General features: G+C 31.4%; 1 protein-coding gene across 9 annotated transcripts in view; it reads right to left on the bottom strand.

Annotated features, from left to right (window-relative positions):
• LOC141388256 (adenylate cyclase type 2-like) overlaps positions 1-23,786 on the bottom strand; it is a 517,012-nt gene that overhangs the window by 52,678 nt on the left and 440,548 nt on the right. For 8 of the 9 annotated variants that reach the window (XM_073958279.1, XM_073958284.1, XM_073958282.1 and 5 more), the window contains exons 4-5: positions 7,931-8,064; positions 3,680-3,877 (exon numbers count right to left, since the gene is read on the bottom strand). In XM_073958279.1, coding sequence (XP_073814380.1) covers positions 3,680-3,877; positions 7,931-8,064 — 332 coding nt within the window. The remainder of the gene's footprint in view (positions 1-3,679; positions 3,878-7,930; positions 8,065-23,786) is intronic. The other variant, XM_073958288.1, reaches the window with a different exon arrangement.

The following is a 23,786-nucleotide window of genomic DNA, read 5'->3' as shown; positions in this document are numbered from 1 at the left end:
AAAACTCACTAACGATGACTTTTTCTATAGAAAAACTCACTAGGGATGTCTTTTTTTATAGAAAAACTCACTAACGATGACATTTCTTATAGAAAAACTCACTAACGACTACTTTTTCTATAGAAAAACTCACTACTTTTTCTATAGAAAAACTCACTACTTTTTCTATAGCAAAAGTCAGCGTTACTGACTCACTAACGAAGATTTTTTCTATAGAAAAACTCACCAACCATGACTTTTGCTTTAGAACAACTCACTAACGAAGAATTTTTCTATAGAAAACTCATTAACGATGACGTTTTCTATAGAAAAACTCATTAACGATGACTTTCTCTATGGGAAAACTGACTAACGATGACTTTTGCTATAGAAAATTTCACTACCGATGACTTTTTCTATAGAGAAATTCACTATAGATGATTTTTTCTATAAAAAAATTCACTAACGATGACTTTTTCTATAAAAAAATTCACTAACGATGACTTTTTCTATAGAAAAACTCACTAACGATGACTTTTTCTATAGAAAAACTCACTAACGATGACTTTTTCTATAGAAAAACTCACTAACGATGACTTTTTCTATAGAAAAACTCACTAACGATGACTTTTTCTATAGAAAAACTCACTAACGATGACTTTTTCTATAGAAAAACTCACTAACGATGAATTTTTCTATAGAAAAGCTCATTAGCGATGACTTTTTCTATAGAAAAATTCAATATCGGTGACTTTTTTATAGAAAACACACTAACGATGACTTTTTCTATGGATGACTTTTTCTATCGATGACTTTTTCTATGGAAAACTCACTAACGATGACTTTTTCTATGGAAAACCCACTAACGATGACTTTTTCTATGGAAAACTCACTAACGATGACTTTTTCTATAGAAAGTTTAACTACCGATGACTTTGTCTACAGAAAAATTCACTAACGATGACTTTTTCTATAGAAAAACTGGTTAACGATGACCTTTTCTATAGAAGTAATCCACTAACGATGACATTTTCTTTAGAATAACTCTTGAACGATGACTTTTTCCATAGAAAAACTCATTAACAATGACTTTTTCTATACGAAAACTCACTAACGATGACTTTTTCTATAGAAAAACTCACTAGGGATGTCTTTTTTTATAGAAAAACTCACTAACGATGACTTTTTTTATAGAAAAACTCACTAACGATGACATTTCTTATAGAAAAACTCACTAACGACTACTTTTTCTATAGAAAAACTCACTAACGATGACTTTTTCTGTAGAAAAACTCACTAACGCTGACTTTTTCTATAGAAAAACTCAGTAACACACTAACGAAGATTTTTTCTATAGAAAAACTCACCTACGATGACTTTAGCTTTAGAACAACTCGCTAACGAAGACTTTTTCTATAGAAAACTCATTAACGATGACTTTTTCTATAGAAAAACTCATTAACGATGACGTTTTCCAGAGAAAAACTCATTAACGATTACTTTTTCTATAGAAAAACTCACTAACGCTGACTTTTTCTATAGAAAAACTCACTAACGCTGACTTTTTCTATAGAAAAATTCACTAGAAAAACTCATTAACGATGACTTTCTCTATGGAAAACTCACTAACGATGACTTTTGCTATAGAAAATTTCACTACCGATGACTTTTTCTATAGAGAAATTCACTATAGATAATTTTTTCTATAGAAAAATTCACTAACGATGACTTTTTCTATAGAAAAACTCACTAACGATGACTTTTTCTATAGAAAAACTCACTAACGATGACTTTTTCTATAGAAAAACTCACTAACGATGACTTTTTCTATAGAAAAACTCACTAACGATGACTTTTTCTATAGAAAAACTCACTAACGATGACTTTTTCTATAGAAAAACTCACTAACGATGACTTTTTCTATAGAAAAACTCACTAACGATGACTTTTTCTATAGAAAAACTCACTAACGATGACTTTTTCTATAGAAAAACTCACTAACGATGACTTTTTCTATAGAAAAACTCACTAACGATGACTTTTTCTATAGAAAAACTCACTAACGATGACTTTTTCTATAGAAAAACTCACTAACGATGACTTTTTCTATAGAATAACTCACTAACGATGACTTTTTCTATAGAAAAACTCACTAACGATGACTTTTTCTATAGAATAACTCACTAACGATGACTTTTTCTATAGAAAAACTCACTAACGATGACTTTTTCTATAGAAAAACTCACTAACGATGAATTTTTCTATAGAAAAGCTCATTAGCGATGACTTTTTCTATAGAACAATTCAATATCGGTTACTTTTTTTGTAGAAAACAAACTAACGATTACTTTTTCTGTAGAAAAAATCACTAGCGATGACTTTTTCTATGGAAAACTCACTAACGATGACTTTTTCTATAGAAAGTTTCACTACCGATGACTTTTTCTACAGAAAAATTCACTAACGATGACTTTTTCTATAGAAAAACTGGTTAACAATGACCTTTTCTATAGAAGTAATCCACTAACGATGACTTTGTCTACAGAAAAATTCACTAACGATGACTTTTTCTATAGAAAAACTGGTTAACGATGACCTTTTCTATAGAAGTAATCCACTAACGATGATTTTTTGTTTAGAAAAACTCACTAACGATGACTTTTTCTATAGAAAAACTCACTAACGATAACTTTTTCTATAGAAAAACTCACTAACGATGACTTTTTCTATAGAAAAACTCACTAACGATGACTTTTTCTATAGAAAAACTCACTAACGATGACTTTTTCTATAGAAAAACTCACTAACGATGACTTTTTCTATAGAAAAACTCACAACCGATGACTTTCTCCATAGAAAAACTCACAACCGATGACTTTTTCTATAGAAAAACTCACTAACGACGACTTTTTCCATAGAAAAACTTACTAACGATGACTTTTTCTATAGAAAAACTAGTTAACGATGACATTTTCTATAGAAAACTCACTAGCGATGATTTTTTCTATGGAAAACTCATTAACGATGACTTTTGCTATAGAAAATTTCACTACCAATGACTTTTTCTATAGAGAAACTCACTAACGATGACTTTTTCTACAAAAAAACTCACTAGCGATGACGTTTTCTATAGAAAAAACTCACTAACGATGACTTTTGCTATAGAAAAACTCGTTAAGGATGACCTTTTCTATAGAAAAAATCCATTAACGATGACTTTTTCTATAGAAAAACTCACTAACGATGACTTTTTCTACAGAAAACTCACTAACGGTGACTATTGCTTTAGAAAATTTCACTAACGATGACTTTTTATTAGAAAAAACTCAATGATTTTTCTATTGAAGAATTCAATATCGATGACTTTTTCTGTAGAAAAATTTATTACCCATAGAAAATGTTGCCATTTTATTTCCGATGACCAACTATGCAACATATTCCACAACAATATGAAAACATTTTTTACAACAAACACTTAATTGGTGTTTGGGGACAACAACTTTCGCTTATTGTGCATTTAATGCATTGCATCGGAACAACATTTGCCAATGATGGCAAACTTCCGTTTCCGATGACATAATGGTAATGCGTGTCTCCAATATGCAGTATTCAACAGTCTCACACACACATACACAATGAAACTCTTTGAGTACAGTTTTCGATTAATTACAGACAGACCCAATATCCTTACAAAACTTACCAGGAATACAGCAAATAACGGTAATGGCGCCAATTCTTCACCCGTAATTGCGGCTATCGTTCCCAACGAGAATGTGGTCACAATGGCAAAAGCCAATGCGGCGACGGGTGAACTTAAAACGGCTGGGAATTGCAGAGCGGTTAATATGCTGGCCGATATTAGAGCTGCCAAGGCCAGCAGCAGGGTGTGCAACAATTCCTGAAATTATTAAAAAAAAGAGGAAGTGAGTAAAGGCGGTGGCAAAAGAGAGAATGAGGAGGGAGGGCAAGCAGAGTCAGTTTTGCTACCGATGATTTTTCTATAGAAAAAGTTGTTGTCTATAGCCTTTCTATAGAAAGTTTTGATCGATGATATTTTTATCGATAACAAAGTTCTGATAGAAAAAGTCATCGATAACAAATTTTCTATAGAAAAAGTCATCGATAACAACTTTTTTTATAGAAAAAGTCATCGATAACAACTTTTTCTATAGAAAAAGTCATCGATAACAACTTTTTCTATAGAAAAAGTCATCGATAACGACATTTTCTAAAGAAAAAGTAATCGATAACAAGTTTTTCTGTAGAAAAAACATCGATAACAAATTTTCTATAGAAAAAACATCGATAACAAATTTTCTATAGAAAAGGTCACCGATAACAACTTTTTCTATAGAAAAAGTCACAGATAAAAACTTTTTCAATAGTAAGAAGTCGTCGAGAAAAAATTTGTCTATAGAAAAAGTCATCGATAACAAAATTTTCTATAGAAAAATTCGTCGATCAAAAATTTTTGTGTAGAAAAAATTATCGATAACCTTTTTTGTAGAAAAAGTCGTCGATAACAATTTTGTTGTACAGAAATGTCATAACAATTTCTTTAATAGAAAAAAGTCGTTAGTAGCAATTGTTTCGTAGAAAACGTCATCGATAAAAACTTATTCCGTAGAAGAAGTCATATCATTATTTTCTATTATTTTCGAACGATAACCATCTTTTCTAAGAAAAAGACCAACGATAACAACTTTTTATATAGAAACATTTTTTATAGAATCTTTTTCTATAAAAAATGTCAACGATAACAAATTGTTATATAGAAAAAGTCATCGATAAAACATTTTTCTATAGAAAAGTCATCGATAAAAAGGTTTATACGGAAAACTTTATCAGTAACAACTTTTTTTTACTATAAAAAAGTCATCGATAACGGAGTTTTTTACGGAATATTTTATCGATAGCAACCTTTCTATAAAAACATTGTCGATAACAACTTTTTCTATGAAAAAGTATTCGATAACAGTAATCAATAACAACTGTTTCTATTGAAGAAGTAATCGATAAAAAGTTTTCTACAGAAAAATTACCGATAACAAATGTTTCTATAGAAAACAATTAAAATTTTTGTATGCAAAGAGTCATGAATAATTATTTTTTCTATAGAAAAAGTATCGATAACAAGTTTTTCTTTGGAAAAAGTCATCGATAACAAGATTTTCTATGGAAAAAGTCATCGACAACAAAATTTTCTATAGAAAAATCATCGATAGCACATTTTTCGATAGAAAATGTCATTAATAACAATCTTTTCTATAGAAAAAGTCATCGATAACTAAGGTTTTCTTTGAAAAAATCATCGATAATACATGTTTCTATATAGAATGTCATCGATAACAACGTTTTCTATAGAAAAATTCATGGATAACATAGTTTTCTATAGGAATAATCGATAACAATTCTCTCCTATAGAAAAAGTCTTCGGTAATATAGTTTTCTATAGAAAATGTCATCGATAGCAACTTTTTTTATAGAAGAAGTCTTCGATAACAAATTTTTCTATTGAAAAAGTGATCTATAACAACATTTCAGGTTTAATGTAGATAAATTGATCGATAACAAATTTTTCTCTAGTAAAAGTCATCGATAACAACGTTTTCTCTAGAAAAAATTTTCGAAACAACTTTCCTATTGAAAAAGTCAACGATAACAACTTTTTCTATAGGAAAAGTCATCAATAGCAAAATTTTCCTTGGAAAAAATCGTCGATATATTTCTTCTTTGGGAAGGTTTGATATCGAAATCATTTTCTTTGCAACCGAAAACATTTTCAATAGAAATTTGTAATATCGATTACTTTTTTCATAAAAATGATATATTCTATAGAAAGGGTTGTTATCGATGATTTGGTATAAAAAAGTTATCAATCACTTTCCCTCGGAAAAATTTTTATTGATGTCTTTTTCAGAGAAAAAGTTTTTTATCTATGACTTTTTCCATACAAAAATATGTTATCGATTACTTATAATATTGAACAATTTGTTATCGATTATTTTACTTACAGGTGTTATCGATTACTTTTTATACAACTTACAGTTGTTATCGATTACTTTTTATATAGAAAAAGTTGTTATTGATGACTTTTTCTATTGACAAATTGTTGTTGATAAGTTTTTCTATAAAAAAATTTTGTTTTTCTATGGAAAACGTTGTTATCGATGATTTTTTTCTACTGAAAAGGTTGTTATTAATGAGTTATTCTATTGAAAAGGTTGTTATAGATGACGTTTTCTGCTTAAAAAGTTGTTATCGGTGATTTTTTGCTATTGAAAAATTTGAAATCGATGATTTGTTCTATCGAAAAATTTAAAAAAAAGTTGTTATCGATTACTTTTTATATTTTGATTACTTTTTCTATTGAAAAAGTTGTTATCAGTGTTTTTTTAGAGAAAAAATTGTTACCAATGATTTTGTCTATCGAAAAATTTATTTTCTTTTTTCCTATAGAAAAAGTTGTTTTCGATTACTTTTTTTAGTTAAATTTGTTATCGATGACTGTTTCTATCGATCGCTTTTGCCACAGAGATGTCGAAGACATTCGCTATAGAAAAGTTTTTTATCCTTTTTTTATAGAAAATGTTTTTATCGATGTTTCTTTCCATAAAAACGATTGTTATCGATCCATCTTACATAGAAAAAGTTGTTATAGATGACTTTTTCTGTGGAAAAAATTGTTTTTGATAACTTTCTCTGGCGAAAGTTGTTATCGATGTTTTTTATTGAAAAGTTTGTAATCGATGACTTTTCTATTGAAAATGTTGCTATTGATGACTTTTTCCATCGACAAAGTTGTTATCGACAATTTTTTGCTATCGACAAATTTGTAATCGATAATTTGTTCTATGGGAAACATTTATTATCGATGACTTTTTCTGTAGGAAAGCTTCTTATCGATGACTTTTTCTAAAGAAAAATGTGTTACCGATTACTGTTTCTATACAGCAATTTGTTATCGACGATTTTTCCTGTAGGAAAATTTTTATCGATAATTTGTAATACTGGAAAGTTTTTTATCGATTACTTTTTCCGTAAAAAGATTTGTTATCGATAACTATTGTTATAGAAATATGTTATCGTTTACTCTTTATAGAAAAAGTTTTTACTGTTTCCGTAGAAAAAGGTTTTATAGATGACTTTTTTCTAAAAAAGTTTTATCGATGATTTTTTCTATAAAAAAACCTGCTATCGATAACTTTTTCTATAAGAAATTTGTTGTCGATTACATTTTCATTGAAAAATTAGTTTTTGATGACTTTTTCCATAGAAAAGTTGTCATCGATGCGAAATATATCGATTATTATCGATGATTTTTTTCTTTTTTTTACTTTTTCCGTAGAACAATTTATTATCGATGTCTCTTTATTTTAAAAAGAATTTTCGAATACTTTTTTATAGAAAAATTAATTATAGAGCACTTTTTATAGAAAAAGATGTTATCGAACACTTTGTATAGAAAAATATGTTATCGAACACTTTGTATAGAAAAAGTTGTTTTCTATAGAAAATTTTTATCGATGGTATTTCTATAATTGTTATCGTTGGCTTTTTCCACCGAAAAAGTTGTTATCGATGACTTTTTCTATAGAAAAAGTTGTTATCGATGACTTTTTCCATAGAAAAAGTTGTTATCGATGATTTTTTCTATCGGAAAATTTATTATCGATAATATTATCAAGTACTGTTTCCATAGATATCGCTGTTATCAATGAGATTTTTCATAGAAAAAGTTGTTATCGATGATTTTTATGGAAAATACGTGTTATCGATTAATGTTTCTATAGAAACATTTATTATCGATGACATTTGCTGTACAATAGAAGTTATCGATGATATTGCTGTAGAAAAGTAAATTATTTTTTTCCAATTCTTCATTTTAAATGCTGCCCTCTGTTACCATAACCCTCTCTTCTCATTTCATTTCAAAATGCATTCAACTCACCTGTTGGTATATCACACCAATTATAATGGAAACCACACATGCCACCAGCGATATCCATAGACCGGAGCGAAATAATGACTTACGCAATCGTTGGCGATAGCGTGTATACAGGTCATCCAAATGAATGTCCTCCGCTGTAATGGAAACAAAAGACAGAGACACCAAAAGTTAAACAACTAAAAGCTTGAATGGTAAAATAAAACAGCAAGGAGAAGGCAAAGGCGAAGCATGATTCTATAAAACTTATGGTCTGTTCCAGTACTGCACATTTTTACTATTTTTTTCGATACCATAAAGGAAAAATCGGTTATCGGAGTAAAAATGTGTAGAAATGTGTAGTACGGGAACAGACCATTAATGACACTTTTAAGCAGCAGACGCAGGCAGGCCTGGCAAGGCGTTGAAAAACTGAAATGGCCAGGAAATACCAACCAAACAGAAGGAGGAAAATTTTGTTTCGAACTTTATAAAGACAGAAATAGAAAGAAGCCTACAACATTGAAAAGTGTCAAGTGTTGGCCGTTTTCTTTCACTGTTGTAGAGAACCGGAGGAGGAGGGTCACCAAAAGGTTAAATTAGAGTAAGACGCAGTGTAAAAGTTAAGTGGATCTCTAAGTGTCTTTTATGATTGAGTTAATAGTTTGCTGTGTTTTTGTTTCTGTTAAGTAGGCGTGGACGGTTAGGATTTCCAGCAGTAGCTAAACACAGTAAATTGTTTAAAAGTTTCTGTTATTGAGTTTAGTTTTTTATATTTTTTTTTCTATTTTATTGGAGTGTTGCTAGACAAGTTAAATCTCCTTAATTCACCCCTTAATTCGTTGTAGGAGGTATATCTGTCAAGGGGTAATTTAATATTCTCAAAGAGAATCTATTAGATGTTTTATTACTTTCTTTGTAGAAGTGATAAAGGTTAAGGATGGGGCTACTTTTTTAACTCAAGTCAGATTTGGGTTACCATCTCCCTCATGGCGTATGATGTTTGTCAGCACGTATACGCAACACGACTTAAGAAAGTACCTCAATTCAAGTGAAAGTCAAGCGGAAATGTAAGAAAAAGATGTCATCGATGACTTTTTCTATAGAAAAAGTTGTTGTGGATTACTTTTTCTATAGAAAAAGTTGTTGTCGATTACTTTTTCTATAGAAAAAGTTGTTGTCGATTACTTTTTCTATAGAAAAAGTTGTTGTCGATTACTTTTTCTATAGAAAAAGTTGTTGTCGATGACTTTTTCTACAGAAAAAGTTGTTGTCTATGAATTTTTCTATAAAAAAAGTTATTGTCGATGACTTTTTCTATAGAAAAAGTTTTTCTTAATGACTTTTTCTATAGAAAAAGTTGTTATCGATGACATTTTCTATAGAAAATGTTGTTATCGATAATATTTTCTTAAAAAATTGTGGTCAATAATTCTTGCATATAAAAATGTGTTATCGATCACGTTTTCTATAGAAAAAGTTGGTATCGATGACTTTTTCCATAGAAAAAGTTGTTATCTATGACTTTTTTATAGAAAAAGTTGCTATCGATTATTATTTCTATAGAAAAAGCCGTTATCGAAAACTTTTTCAATAGAAAAACGATTTCAATGGATTTTTCTATAAAGTTGTTATCGATGACTTTATCTGTAGAAAAACTGTTTATCTATCATATTTTCCATGGAAAAAGCAATTGTCAACGACTTTTCTGACTAAAACCTTATTTTCGACGACGTTTTCTACAGAAAAGTTGTTATCGATGACCCTTCCTTGTTATCGATAGACCTTTTCTGAAATATATATTCTTTAAAATTGATATCCTCTCGTCAATTTGCCTTGACAACATATTCTTTAAAACTTTGTTCTTGAAACGGTCTACAACAACTGCCACTGAAAGTCACAGACCACATAAATCATTAAGATAATCAGAAGTTGTATCATTGCTATAATTGATCAACTTCTGATTCGTAAGTCCTTTGTTTCGGTCGTGACAATGATAATAAATTAAAACTATTCAAGTCGTCTAGCCATCTAGTTGACCAGACTACATGACTTGTTGGTTTGCCTGTTGAATGAAAACAAAAAATGTCCAATGTGTCAGCCTGCTGCTGAAGGTGACTATTAATAATGGCTCCTCTTTTTGATAGAAACTAATGACCAGGTTTGGCATAAGAGTTTAGCTGCAGGACTAACATACATTCATACATATATCAGACAAACAAATCAGAAAAACAAATAGCAAGGACAATTTGATGGTTACAATTGACTCAATAACAATCAGTAGTATTGTATAAATGTATTGTATTATGGTAAATTACTTCAGGGTGTAGGTAGGTAATGATGACCCACAATCAAATATCAGAACATCATTTATATCCTCAAAAAAGTAAATAACCACAACCATGCAAATACTTTATGGCAATGTAATCCGGGGAGGTGGCGCTCATGGCCAATGATGATTATTATTTATGCATTTGAATGGGTATTAATAACACTCATACGTCTAGGGGGAAAAAGAGGGGAGTGGAGCTTGAGAAGGTCATTATACTATTTGTACTAGCCTAGACTGTAACTAATGCATAGCAAATGGGTTCCTTTATTTATAATCAAAACAGCAATAGCAACAACAGACGATCCCATTACTGTGGCCAATTTGTTCCATGCTTATTGGTACTTGACATGTTAATAACAGCCATGCGTCAGGGAGGTCAATCAACGTTAGCAAAGCTCCATAACCAAACCTATTTTGCTTAGTTAAAGAATCAATGATTTGGAAATTTTTTATCGGTGAATTTTTCTATAGGAAGAGATATATCCATTGAGTGACTTTTTCTATAGACATCTATTTGTCGATTATTTTGCTATAGAAAACGTTGTTATCATTGATTGTTTTATCTATACAAAATGTTGTTATCAAGACGACTATTTTAGTCATCGATGATTTTTTCTATAGAAAAATTTTTATCGACGAATTTTTCTATACAAAGAACTTTTATTGATGACTTTTCTATAGCAAAGGCTGTTATCGATGACTTTTTCTAAAGAAAAAATTGTTATCGATGACACTTTCTATAAAAAAAGATGTTATTGATAACTTTTTCACCCGAAAAAGTTGTTACCGATGATCTCTTCTATAGAAAAAATGTTTATCGATAAATTTTTCCATAGACAGATTTATAATCTATGACTATTTCTGTAGTTTATATTTAGTTTACATTTTCCCTAGAAAAAGTTTGTTTCGGTGACCTATTCTATAAAAAACTTTGTTACAGATGAATTTTTCTATAAAAAAATGTTATCGATGGCCTTTTCTATATAAATAGTTGTTATTGATAGTTGTTTTTCTATGGAAAAAGTTGTTATCAATGATTCTCTCTGCAAAAAAATTTTGTTACCAATAATATTTTTCATAGAAAAATTTGTTATCTATGACTCTTTCTATAGAAAAATTTTTTATCGATGACTTTTTCCATAGAAAAATTTCTTATGGATGTATTTTTCTATAGAAAAAGTTGTTATCGTCCATAGCAAATACAGTTATCGATGACTTTGTCTAGAGAAAAAGTTGTTATCGATTTTGAATTTTTACCTGTTAGGGCGAAGATCACCTGTTATCGATTACTTTTTCAAAAAAAAGTTGTTATCAGTACTGTTTTTATAGAAACATTTTTGTCAATGGTGTTTTCTATAAAAAAAAGTTATTATCGATGACTTTTAACAAATTGTTATCGATTAATTTTTCTATAGAAAAAACTGTTATCGATAATTTTTTGTACAAGAAAGTTGTCAATGATTTCTTTTTCTACAAAAAATTGTTATCGATGATGTTAAGGACAGGAAAAGTTGTTATACGTGTTATCGATCATTTTGCTATAGCAAAATTTATAATCGGTGACTTTTTTACAAAAAGAGGTGTTCGCTGAATTTTTCTTTAAAAAAGTTGTTATCAATGATGTGCATAAAAGAATTTGTTATCGATGACCTTTTACATACAAATATATGCTCTGTTCCAAAACCTCTAAGGAGCTACTATGTTTTACTACGATAGCATTTCTTCCTTTATGTTATCGGAAAAAATAGTAGAAATTAGTAGATTCGTGCAATTCTGGAACAGACCAATAGTTGTCGATTACCCATCCACAGTTTTATTTATGACTTTTTATATAGAAAATGTTGTTATCGATTACCTTTTGCATAGGAAAATCAGTTATCGATTACTTTTTCCAGGAACATGACTTTTTACATAGAAAAAATTGTTAGTAGTTATCAATGATTGTTTTAATGAAAATGTTGTTATCGATGTCCTTTTCTATAGATAAATTTATTATCGATGACTTTTTATATAGAAAATTTTATTATCGACGACTTTTTATATAGCAAATGTTGTGGTCGATGACTATATGCATAGAAAAATTAGTTATCGGTTATTTTTTGAATAGAAAGAGTTGTCGTTGATTATGTTTTACATAGCAAAAGTTGTTTTAATCGATGACGTTTTCGATCGACAAAGTTGTTATCGATTACTTTTTCTATTAAAGAAGTTGTTGCGATGAATTTTTCTATCGAAAAATTTAATATCAATGAATTTTCCTATAAAAACATTGCTATCGATGACTTTTTTCATAGCAAAAGTTATATCGATGGCTTCTTCTATAGGACAAAAATTGTTAACGATTACTCTTTCGATAGAAAACGAAGTTATCGATGATTTATTTCAAGAGAAGAGAGCTGTTTTCGGTGTCTTTTTCTATAAAAAAGTTTTTATTACTGACTTCATCTATAGAAAAAGTTGTTTTCGATGATGTTTTACATCAGCATCCGGCAAAAAGGGGCACACGTGCCCTTGATGAGAATAACAACCGAACAACCATCACTCAGTCTTCGTTCAGATGTCAATGAAGAATGTTCTGCTGTCGCTTGTTTCAATGATTTTTAATTTTAGCGATGCATTAACCCAGCTAACAGTTTTTTCCGAGGGCTGTGATTTCCGATTTTTTCCGAGATTTTCTGAATATTTTTTAGATATTTGCTGATTTCTCTAACATTTTTCTAGAAATTGTACCGATTTTCTTAACGTTTTTTTAAGAATATCTGCACATTTTCTGAAGAATCTTAAGAAACTTCGATTCTAATTCATTCCGATTTCTAACCGATATTCTAAGGGATTGTTTTGTTCGATTGTTGTCGAAAAACAAAGTGATTGGTTATAAAATTCACATATACAATTTTTGAATTTTTTTTAATATAAATGCAACATATAATAATTCAAGCTAGTGTTGATAGCTACATACTCGTGCACATTCTACTATTAATCACAAAATGATAACATCAGGGAAAATCATTAGAAAGTCTGAAATTAGAATCATCCATAAATAGCGAAAGAAGAAAAAAAATTGTCTCTGAGTGGGGATTTGTTCTGTGTTGTGTCAAAATCAAAGGCGTCAGCGCCCAAGAATTTCTTCCGATTTTTTTTAGAAAATCTAAACTTTTCTTCAAAAAATCTACATTTTCCACCGAATTTTCCAGAATTTTTTCCGAATTCGGACCGAATTCGTTGCGAAACTCTAATTGTTTGTTAGAATTTTCTTAGAAAATTCTTTCCGAATTCGGTGGACACGTCCATCCAACTTTTGTACCGAATTCGGAAAGAATTCGGCATCAGAATCGGAAACTTGTGCAGAGATTCTGACCGAATTCGAAAAAAAAAAATGTTAGCTGGGAACGCACACGCTGTTTGTGGAGTGAGCGAGTGAGAAAACATTGAAATTTGTGTATTTCAAAACCAACACAATAACAAAATGTATTTGTATGTGTGTGAACAGGCCTATTTTACATGGAAACATTTTTCTAAAGAGTTTTTACAGATGATTTTTTTTTATAAAAGAAGTGATTATGGATGCTTTTGTGGTACAAAAAGTTTTTATCGATGACTTCTTTTACAGAAAAAGATCTTATCGATGATGTTTTACATAGAAAAAGTTGTCATCTATGACTTTCAACATAGAAAAAGTTGTTATCGATAACTATTTAGATAGAAAAAGTTGATATCGATTACTTTTCTATAGAAAAAGTTGTTATTGGTTTGTTTTTCTAAAAAGTTGTTATCGGTTAATGCTGGGTACACATTGTCAGTTTTGAATGACGATATTTCGCAATTATCGATAAATGTCAAACCGTCCAGCAACCACAAAACATTTTGTGGTTGCATGATGAATGACAAAAATTAACGGCCACACTAGCAAGCAACAACAAAGCTGTCATTCAAAACTGACAATGTGTACCCAGCTTAACAACCTTTTCTAGAGAATACGTCATCGATAACAATTTTTCTATAAAAAAGTAATCGATAAAAACTTTTTTATAGAAAAAGATAAAAAATTTTTCTATTAAAAAGTAATCGATAAAAACTTTTTTATAGAAAAGGCTGTTATCGATGGCGTTTTCTCTAGTAGAAAAATTTGTATAGATTAATTATTCTATTGAAAAATTGAAAAAGTTGTTATCGGTGAGAAGGTGTTATTGTTGTGACGTTGCTGTCGGCTAGGAGGTAATTCGGTGTGTGGCTCAGCTTTGAAGTATTCCATTACTGTCAGCTTTGAGACAATCGGTCATGTTGCTCGAATCTGAAGTATTCGGGTGCTGCGGAATACTTACTTAGTGGATGCTAGCTATGAGTGTCGAGCTGGCTATGAGCTTGGAGCGTGCTAAGCGCATGATCTAAGACTTGAGTGACAGCTAAATAGACTTCGGAGGAGTCACAGGTCTATTTTAATCGTACCTTGTCGACGGTATTCGACCACTTGGGTGAGTAAAAGCAGATTATATATTCGGGTAGTAAGACGAAGTGAATGAAAGCTATTTCCCCAACTTTACTTGAATGGTAGATGGTATTGATGGTATCAAATAGGGACCTTAAAGTGGGATTGATATTATTGCATTTCGAAGAATTGTGTATTGTGTAGAACGGTCACGACTTATTGGTCTGGCCATTTCTTTTTTGCTTTGTGTTTGCTCGCATCAAGTTGTTACCTATCGACTTTGAAACAGAACAAGTCGTTTCTGTCGAAAAATTTGTCAGAGTACTCTTTTCTATAGAAAAAAACGTTATCGATTTTTTGTCTATAGCAAAGGTGGTGGCCGAAATTTTTTTAAGTTAATGTGCCTGCCCTTTTAAAGCCCACGCACCTAATAGAGACACCTGGCAAAAGGAAGTCCATCTAATGCAGCTGTCCTTCAAAAAAATCATAACATATTTGCTCATTTTGTTCGGCAAATAGACATTGTTACGGAAGGCTATATCTACATGTTTTTGTTTTTGTTGTATCTCGGACACATAAGTCAAGAGTCATGAGTGAACAAGCAACAAGTTGAATATTCTCCATTTGCCTTACGTTTCATAGTCCGTTCACTCAAGCCACAACATCATTGTCCTGCTAAAAGGACGTGAAAGTAAACACCATAAAGTTATCACTGGCCTAAATGTGTGTTTGTGTGTGTGGGTGAGTTGCTGAGGACCCCAAACAGATTGTTTGTCTGTTTTCCTCCTTCATGTTTTGCTTAAACCAATATTTACTGATTTTGTTTTTGTTATTGTTGTTGCTTTTTTTGCAAAAAACACAAAGTTCAGCAGTTTCCCTTTTTTTGCTTCTCCACTTTCAGGGGTTTTTGTTTTCTGCATCTCAGACAATGCCTGGCTAGTCAAGAAGGAACCATAATGTAAACATAAATATTGTTACCATATTGTTGTTGGTATTGTTGCTGTTGTTTTTGTTGTACTTTTGTGAAGGTTTTAGTATTTCCTTACATTGCCCGTGCCGCACATCTACCTACCCTCTCTTGAGACGACTGTTATATTTCTTTATAGTCCCACTAATTTAAGCCATGTGATACTTGTTATGGACTCGGCCATAATGTTATTTGTTTTTGGCCATATTGTGAATATTGTGGCAATATTTACTTAACCTCAATAATATTTACTTTATCTCAAGTTCCGCCTTGGGGAAAGTCTTTAAGGTTTTCTTTTATTTGAAATGGAAATGATGATCGGAATTTTATTAAAAAGCTATCAAATCGCAATTGGTAATCAATTTTGGGAGAGGGAGAGAAACGTGCGGTTTAATGAAATTGGTAGATTTTTTTTATTGAAAACAATTTTACTAGGGGAGGGGGGAATTTAACTTTCAGTTGTAGGTTTCGTTTTTTCTTATTTTGTTTATTTTCATTGAAAATTTGGGAAATATTCGTAAAATATAAAAGCGGTAATGGTATTATTTAAATTGGGGATGAGACATTTTTCTATAGAAAAAAGACATCAAGAACTAATTTTTCTATAGAAAAAGTCATCGACAACAACTTTTACTACAGAAAAACTCATCGATAATAACTTTTTCTGTAGAAAAAAATCATCGAGAACAATTTTCTCTATAGAAAAAGTCATCTACAACAACTTTTCTATAGAAAAGTCATCGAAAACAACTTTTTCTATAGAAAAAGTCATCGACAACAACTTGTTCTACAGAAAAACTCATCGATAACAACTTTTTATACCCTCAGCCTTTAGGCTAAAGAGGGTATTTACACTTTGATACGACCAAAAATGTGCCTCATCGAAATAATGGTTTTAGACCCCAAGTATGTTTGTACGATATCCGTTTCAGACAATTTTGAGTAGATCTAGCAATGTCCGTCCGTCTGTCTGTCTGTCTGTCTGTCCGTCTGTCTGTCTGGCTGGTGCGCACGATAACTCTCGAACGGATCAATCGATTGGGTTCAAATTTTGGGTATCGAAATATTTTGTTCAGATTTGATTTAAGTTCGAAGATGGGCCATATAGGTCCACTCCTTCAGGTACCTCCCCCACAAATTGTCGCAAAACTAGTGCGCACGATAACTCTCGAAGGGAGTAACCCAATAGAACCAAACTAGACATACATTAAGTTCGAATGTGGATTATATTGGTTCACTCCTTCAGGTACCTCCCACACAAAATTTGAAATAAGTGCAATTTAGAGACACCTCACGAATCGTTATGAAATTTTTTGTAACAGGATGTTTGTGCGGCCCCCGTTACGTCATTGTAATTTTTTTCGAGGGCAAGTCCATAGTTCCCGAGATAATGACGCATAACCTCAAAAAAAAAAAAAAACGCTGCACTATGTCGCGAGTTCAAATAAAGGGGGGTCAAATAAAAAAGGAGTTGGCGTTGGCAGATGATTTTTTGTATAAATACTTATAGTTCACTGACAATGTCGAGAGCAAAAAATTGGGAAGGTCGGTCCAAGTTTTGGGATAGTCCCCATGCAACGGTACTTCTTAATGTTTCGGTATATTGAATATTTTAGCTAAACTTATCGACCAAATTGGTTGAATTTTGAGATGCGGGGTTTTCACTTTACAAAAAACTTTTCCAATAAAAATTATGGACATAGGTCCACGCTTTGATATAACGGTACCTCCCGATTTTCGGAATTTTGAAGATTTTACATATGTTTTACGCCCAAATACGCCGAAATTTTGCATTGCGGGTTCCCAATGGACCAAAAAACTTTTCTGATAAAAATTTTTATTTATTTTTTTATTTAAATATATTTATTATAATTATAAATTATAATAAAGAAAAATTACAAAAAGCACTAGCAATAAAAGCTATCGGCTAAATTTTTGATAAAAATGATGTACATAGGTCCACGTTTTGATATAGCTTCAATAGAACGGTATCGCGCGATTTTCGGTATTTTCAAGGTTTTAGTCACATTAAACACCCAATGTAGCTGATATTTGGTATTTAGTCTTCGCCAGGTCTTGCGAAATATTTTTACAGGGAATTGTTGTTATTGGTTCACGTTTTGATATAACCCCCGTGGAACGGTACCCCGAAATTTTCGGGTTGGTAAGGTTTTAGCCACATTATCTACTCAAAATTACAGAAATTTGGTTTTCAGTCTTCATATATTTTTGTGAGTTTATTGAATACATCAAAATTTTGTCTTCAAATAAGAAAATTTTCCTTAAAATTTTCCAAAAAGAGCCACAAAATTCTATAGGAGACCTTAAATACATTCGATCTGTCCGGAGGTGAAAGTTTCGCTTCACATTGGCTGAGGGTATATATCTGTCGGCAATGCCGACTGACACTTTTTTACTTGTTTCTATAGAAAAAGTCATCGAGAACTACTTTTTCTATAGAAAAGTCATCGACAACAACTTGTTCTACAGAAAAAACCATCGACAACAATTTTCTCTATAGAAAAATTCATCGACAAGAACTTTTTCTACAAAAAAGTCATCGACAAAAATTTTTTTCTATAGCAAAATTCATCGACAACAACATTTTCTATAGAAAAAGTCATCGAAAACAACTTTTTCCATAGAAAAAGTCATCGGCAACAACTATTTCCATAGAAATAGTCATCGACAACAACTTTTCTATAGCAAAAGTCATCGACAACAACTTTTTCTATATCAAAAGTCTTCGACAACAACTTTTTCTATAGAAAAAGTCATCGACAACAAATTTTTTATAGAAAAAGTCTTCGACAACAACTTTTTCTGTAGAAAAAGTCATCGACAACAATCGATATCGACTTTTTTATAGAAAAATAATCGATATCGACTTTTTATGTCGAAAAAGACATCGATAACAACTTTTTCGATAGCAAATGTAATACAGAAAAATTCATCGATAACAAATTTTGCTATAGAAAAGATCATTTCTAATATTTTTTTCATAACAATTTTTTATATAGAAAACGTCATCAATATCAACTTTTTCTATAGAAAAGGTTTTCGATAATAAACCTTTCTTTCAAAAAGGGTTTATGGAAGCACCCTTTCTTTCAAAAACTGTCTATGGAAACAACCTTTCTTTCAAAACGGGTATATGGAGACACCCTTTCATTCAAAATGGGTCTATGGAAACACCCTTTCATTGAGAAAGGCTCTAAATAAGCACCCTTTGTTTCAAAAAAGGCCTATGGAAGGCTCTAAGGAAGCACCCTTTCTTTCAGAAAAGCTCTAAGGAAGCACCCTTTCTTTCAGGGAGGCTCTACGGAAGCACCTTTTGTTTCAGCAAGTGTCTATAGAAGCACCCCTTCTGAAAGAAGCAATGTTTCTAAATACACACCCAATCTATCGATTACCCCTAGAGATATTGTCACAAATATGCCTTTTATTGTTTTCTCTCTGTCTCTTCTTCAATAATCATAAATTCCATTCATTTAATTTTATCGCCTTTTTTCTGATACTTTGCAAAAAATGCTTCCTCCTTTTTGCCAGGAAAACTACATCTACGTTTAACAAAATGTTTGCAATAAATTGCTATCACTAAGACGTTTACACACATCGTCACATATCAATCGTTTAGAACCTCACACATTCCATACCGTAAAAACATAAAAAATTCGCATTCGTTTAGAAAACATGGTGTCTCATTGTAAACCTAACATGACAGTTGGGGTTTGATTTTATATTATAAAATTGCGCACATACGCACAAACAGTCAGTCCCCAGTACTCGAACATGAACACATTCCAAAAGGAGGAAACAACTTTCAATACAAAATAGCATAGCTACGAATATAGAAAGAAACATAGAGCTATGTAAATATGTACATCCCTATGATGATTTCGTTTCCTCCTCAAATGCGCAATGAGTAGTGCTGGGCCTTACTCAGAAGCCCTGCTTTAACAACGGAAGTGGTGGATAATAGTAGGGAAGGCTGAGGTTATAAGTGTATATGTGCTTTTGATCAAATGTTCACAGTTAACTACCACAATCTCCTCTTACACTTCACTCACACCGTTTTTCCCTGTCCCTATAGGGACAGGTGGATAGGTGGATATATCCACCCCCTTCTCTGTTTATGTCTCGCCCCTAACATTTCTATTCGAAATGCCAAACACTAGCTTACTTTTTCTGTTTGAAACATTTCCTTACTGTGTTTTTTTACTTCCGCCTGAAAGTATACTACAGATGATGATTGTGATACTGATAATGATGATTACCCCTGATAATGGCATTGAAACTGAAGAATGATAATCGAGTTGAAATGTAACTGTTATTGCTGTGTCTTTTATGTGGCATTTGCAACGTTTATCAGTGACTTATAGTGTGGGATTGGATTCTAAAGGAGGACGATTAAAGTTTTTTCTATGTGAAAACTTATAGAAAAAATTGGAATCAAAATGAAAGTAGATGAAGTAAACAATTGTTTATTACTCTATTTTAGCAAACATTTTGATAAAAAAATAACAATTTTAATGGGTTCGGATGTAAGAAGTGTTCAAAACCAAGTTGCCTATTTATAACGAATATTCTCTAAAACGTAGTTATTCTACGTTCCCTGCATGTATCCCGAATGTATTTCTCCCATATCAAACAATGATGTTATGGGGCACTATTTCAATGACTAAACACTACGCATTTGTGCATAGATGCCTCGTCATATTCATTGTTGTTGCATTCCATTTTTCCTCCACTGTTGAAAAGGCAATTTGACGTTTATGTCAAATAAATTAAATCCTGTTAACAGATCAACTTTTTTGTTTTCATTCATTCACCCCAACGAAAATTCTTTGCAATCACAACAAGAAAAAGAAGAGAAAACTTTCAAAGAATGTTATTATTGAATTGCAGAGTTAGACAGCGATTGACGTTAGGTCAGAACTTTTCTTCTTATTTTTTCTTGGGAAAAAATAGAAAGTATATTAAAGGACTAATAGGGCAAGAGCTCTTTAATAAGAGGAAACTTTGAGATCACTTTAGGATAACTTATTATCGATTACTTTTTTTCAAGAAAAAATTATTTTCGATCACTTTTCTTTTTATCGATTTTATCGATATTTTTCTATAGAAAGAGTTGTCATCGATCATTCTTACTCTAGAAAACTTGTTGTTGATGACTTTTTTCAATAAAAACGAGTAGTTGAACATCCCATCCATTTCCTGGAGTACTTTAAATCTCTATTAGTCGAAATGTTATAAGTTTATATCGTTTTTTTTATAATTACTACCCCTACTTTTACAGATAGTAATTATTTTTGTTTGAGTAGTTCAAATATTCCTTACTTATTACTTTATTTTATATTAATTTTGTTATATAAACATTATAGTGTAGTATACAGCTTAAGGTCGAAAGACTAGGCAAATATGAATTGAAATAAATAAAAAAATAAATAAAAGATTGTTATCAATAATGTCTTCTATAGAAAAAGTCATTACCGATTACAAGGGGCAAAGTTTATTTCGATCATTTTTATAAAAAGTTTATTATCGATAATTTGTTTATGAAATAAAAAAGTTCTTGTCGATAACTTTTTCCTTGGAAAAATTGCGATCGGCGATTTTTGTACACCAAATATTGTTATCGACTAGTTTTTCGAAAAACCAAGATTTTTAATTTTCTGCTAATTTCGAAAGCAACGCTTCGGTGTCTTCCATATATCAGGGGCATTCTCTAGCGAGGAAAATCATTGTTACACATTTGACAAACCACAGAAGTCTACTAATAAACTTTGATTTTGCTGATGCTAAGGCCTGCAAATCTCTGAATGATTAGAACTAAAAGTTTCGTTGACTTCAACACATGTACTCCATGCCCTGAACGAGGAAAGCCAAACATCTTATGAACTGCTGGAGAAGAATATCGACAGTCCTTCAAAACTTCAATAGCTTTTACGACCTCAGACTTGAAATCGTGAATTGGACATCAAACAAAACAACTTAGTAGCCTGCTGAACAAGTTTCCCAATGACTTCAATACAGACTGGAAGAGAATAGCTTCACAAACGCCTCAGAAATATCTGTAGACTCACCAATACCCTTTTAGAACTTTAAGGGCTTCGACGTCTTCGGAAGGAAAGTTCTGATGACTTCAATGCACCTGGAGTACACATGCTCCACGCGCATTTGAAAAATATCACTAGTCTTACAAAAACCCTGCAACGATATTGCAGTCTCGAAGACTGCAAAATTTTAAGAGCTTCGACGTCTTCGGATAGGAATTTCCGATGACTTCAATACATCTGGGATACGCACTAGAGGAGAAATCCCCGCATTGGAGGATATTGGAAGCTTCTGTATTATTGCAAACGAGGTAGGTACCATATATAATTTCAAGATTTTCGATGGCTTCGGAACATCGGATGGAAAACTTCACTTTGATGGCGGTTTGTCTAAAATCTCAATACTATTACCGAGAGGTGTCTGTTGATATAACAGATACTAAACACAAACAAAGAGATTGGCTAAAAGCATAATCTGAAGAAGGGTGCCTAAAATAACGATTCACTTCACTGCATTTATAATGGTAACATCCATAACTTCTTCTCTTCATCTTTCGCAAAGAAAAGATGAGGCCTATTATCTTACAAACATTCTTAGACAAACGTGGCGTATTAGTAACGACAGCATTAATACGCCTATTATAAAACAAAACATCAATTTCTCAAATATTATTGAATTACTTTCAAAACATTCAATAAATCTCATAGACAATTTATAAACGATCACATTTTCAACATCAAAAGTCCTAACTGAAATGACCTTTTTTTATATAATCCAAATTATTATCATCATCGGCAGCAATCAGTAAACCTATTAACGAGGCAATTTACCAACATTAAACATAAGCACCCACATTTCTCTTCTACTCGGTAACTTGTGGAGTCACAAATTTGTGCCTACAGTGAAAAGTGGTAAACAAAAGAGAGAGAGAGAAGAGAAAACAGATAGAAAAACAAATTGAAAAATTTACAGGGGTCGGTTGAAGTGGTTGTAAAAAAATTTTAGTAAATAAATAAAAAGAGGACTATCAGCGAGGGCGCAAGAGTTATTACAACTTGTTTTATAAATGGGATTTTTGTTATTTATTGAAAATGAGAAGAGAGAGAGAAAGGTTGGCAAAATTATTTTGATTTTAATTTTGTTTGGAATGTTTTCAAGTATCACATAAATTTGAACAAATATTTGCAATAAATCAAAAACTTTTGTGTTATTGACGAAAGAAAGTCTAGAAAATTATTAGAAAAAGAAAAATATTGTAAATTGTTTTTAAGAGAAGAATGTTTTAGCAGAATTGTAATGTTCACAAGTTTGCATTTCATTTTTTCTTTATAATTATTTTATACGGTATTTTCCAAAAAATATTAAAAAGAAAAATAAATAAAAGGAAATCTTGTGTAGATTTCAATTAAAATAAATGGAAGTATTTTATTTAATGGCCGGGGTGGCGTATACATGTTGAAATCAATAATACGCTACCCAAGTACACTCAATTTACAAGGCAATTTGTTTTTGAAACAAAGCAATAATAAAAGTCCCTTGGTCAAATAAAAAATGAATCAATTTTAGAGAGAGGGTCTTTACAAGCAACTTTTCTTTCAGAAATGATCTATTTTTGCTTCAATAAGAAAGGGTATATAAAAGCAACCTTTCTTTTATAAAAAACCCTTTCTCTTAGAAATGGAATCGTATCATTGCGCCATCATTGCCAATCATTGCGTTAGTAGAAGCATTACGATGTGCAACGTTTGCAACAAATCGGTTACTCCCTTTGAGAGTTATTGTGTGCACCATTTAACGAAAGTTTTTGAACTTTTATGGCTGAGTTACATTTTGAAGTTTGAATCTTTGAACTTTATCTAAGCTTTGACAACTTTTCGAACGAGGTGAAATCTTTTAACTCCATCTAAGTTGGGACAAAATACTACGAGGTGCAAAATGTGGATCTAATTAGTTGATCCGTTCGAGAGTTACAGTGGGCACGAACCGGGTACAAACCCATTATTTTGGTAAGGCACATTTTTAATCGTATCAATATCGGCCCCAAAGGCCGAGAGTAAATAAAAGCTATTTTATTGATATTCAGATTATTAGCACAACT

The sequence above is a fragment of the Musca autumnalis genome, unplaced genomic scaffold (genome assembly GCF_047663935.1).
Source record: "Musca autumnalis isolate F117 unplaced genomic scaffold, ASM4766393v1 scaffold_9, whole genome shotgun sequence".
Taxonomy (NCBI): Eukaryota; Metazoa; Arthropoda; class Insecta; order Diptera; family Muscidae; genus Musca; species Musca autumnalis.
The sequence above is the reverse complement of the archived record's forward strand: the minus strand, read 5'-3'. Positions and strand labels throughout refer to the sequence as shown.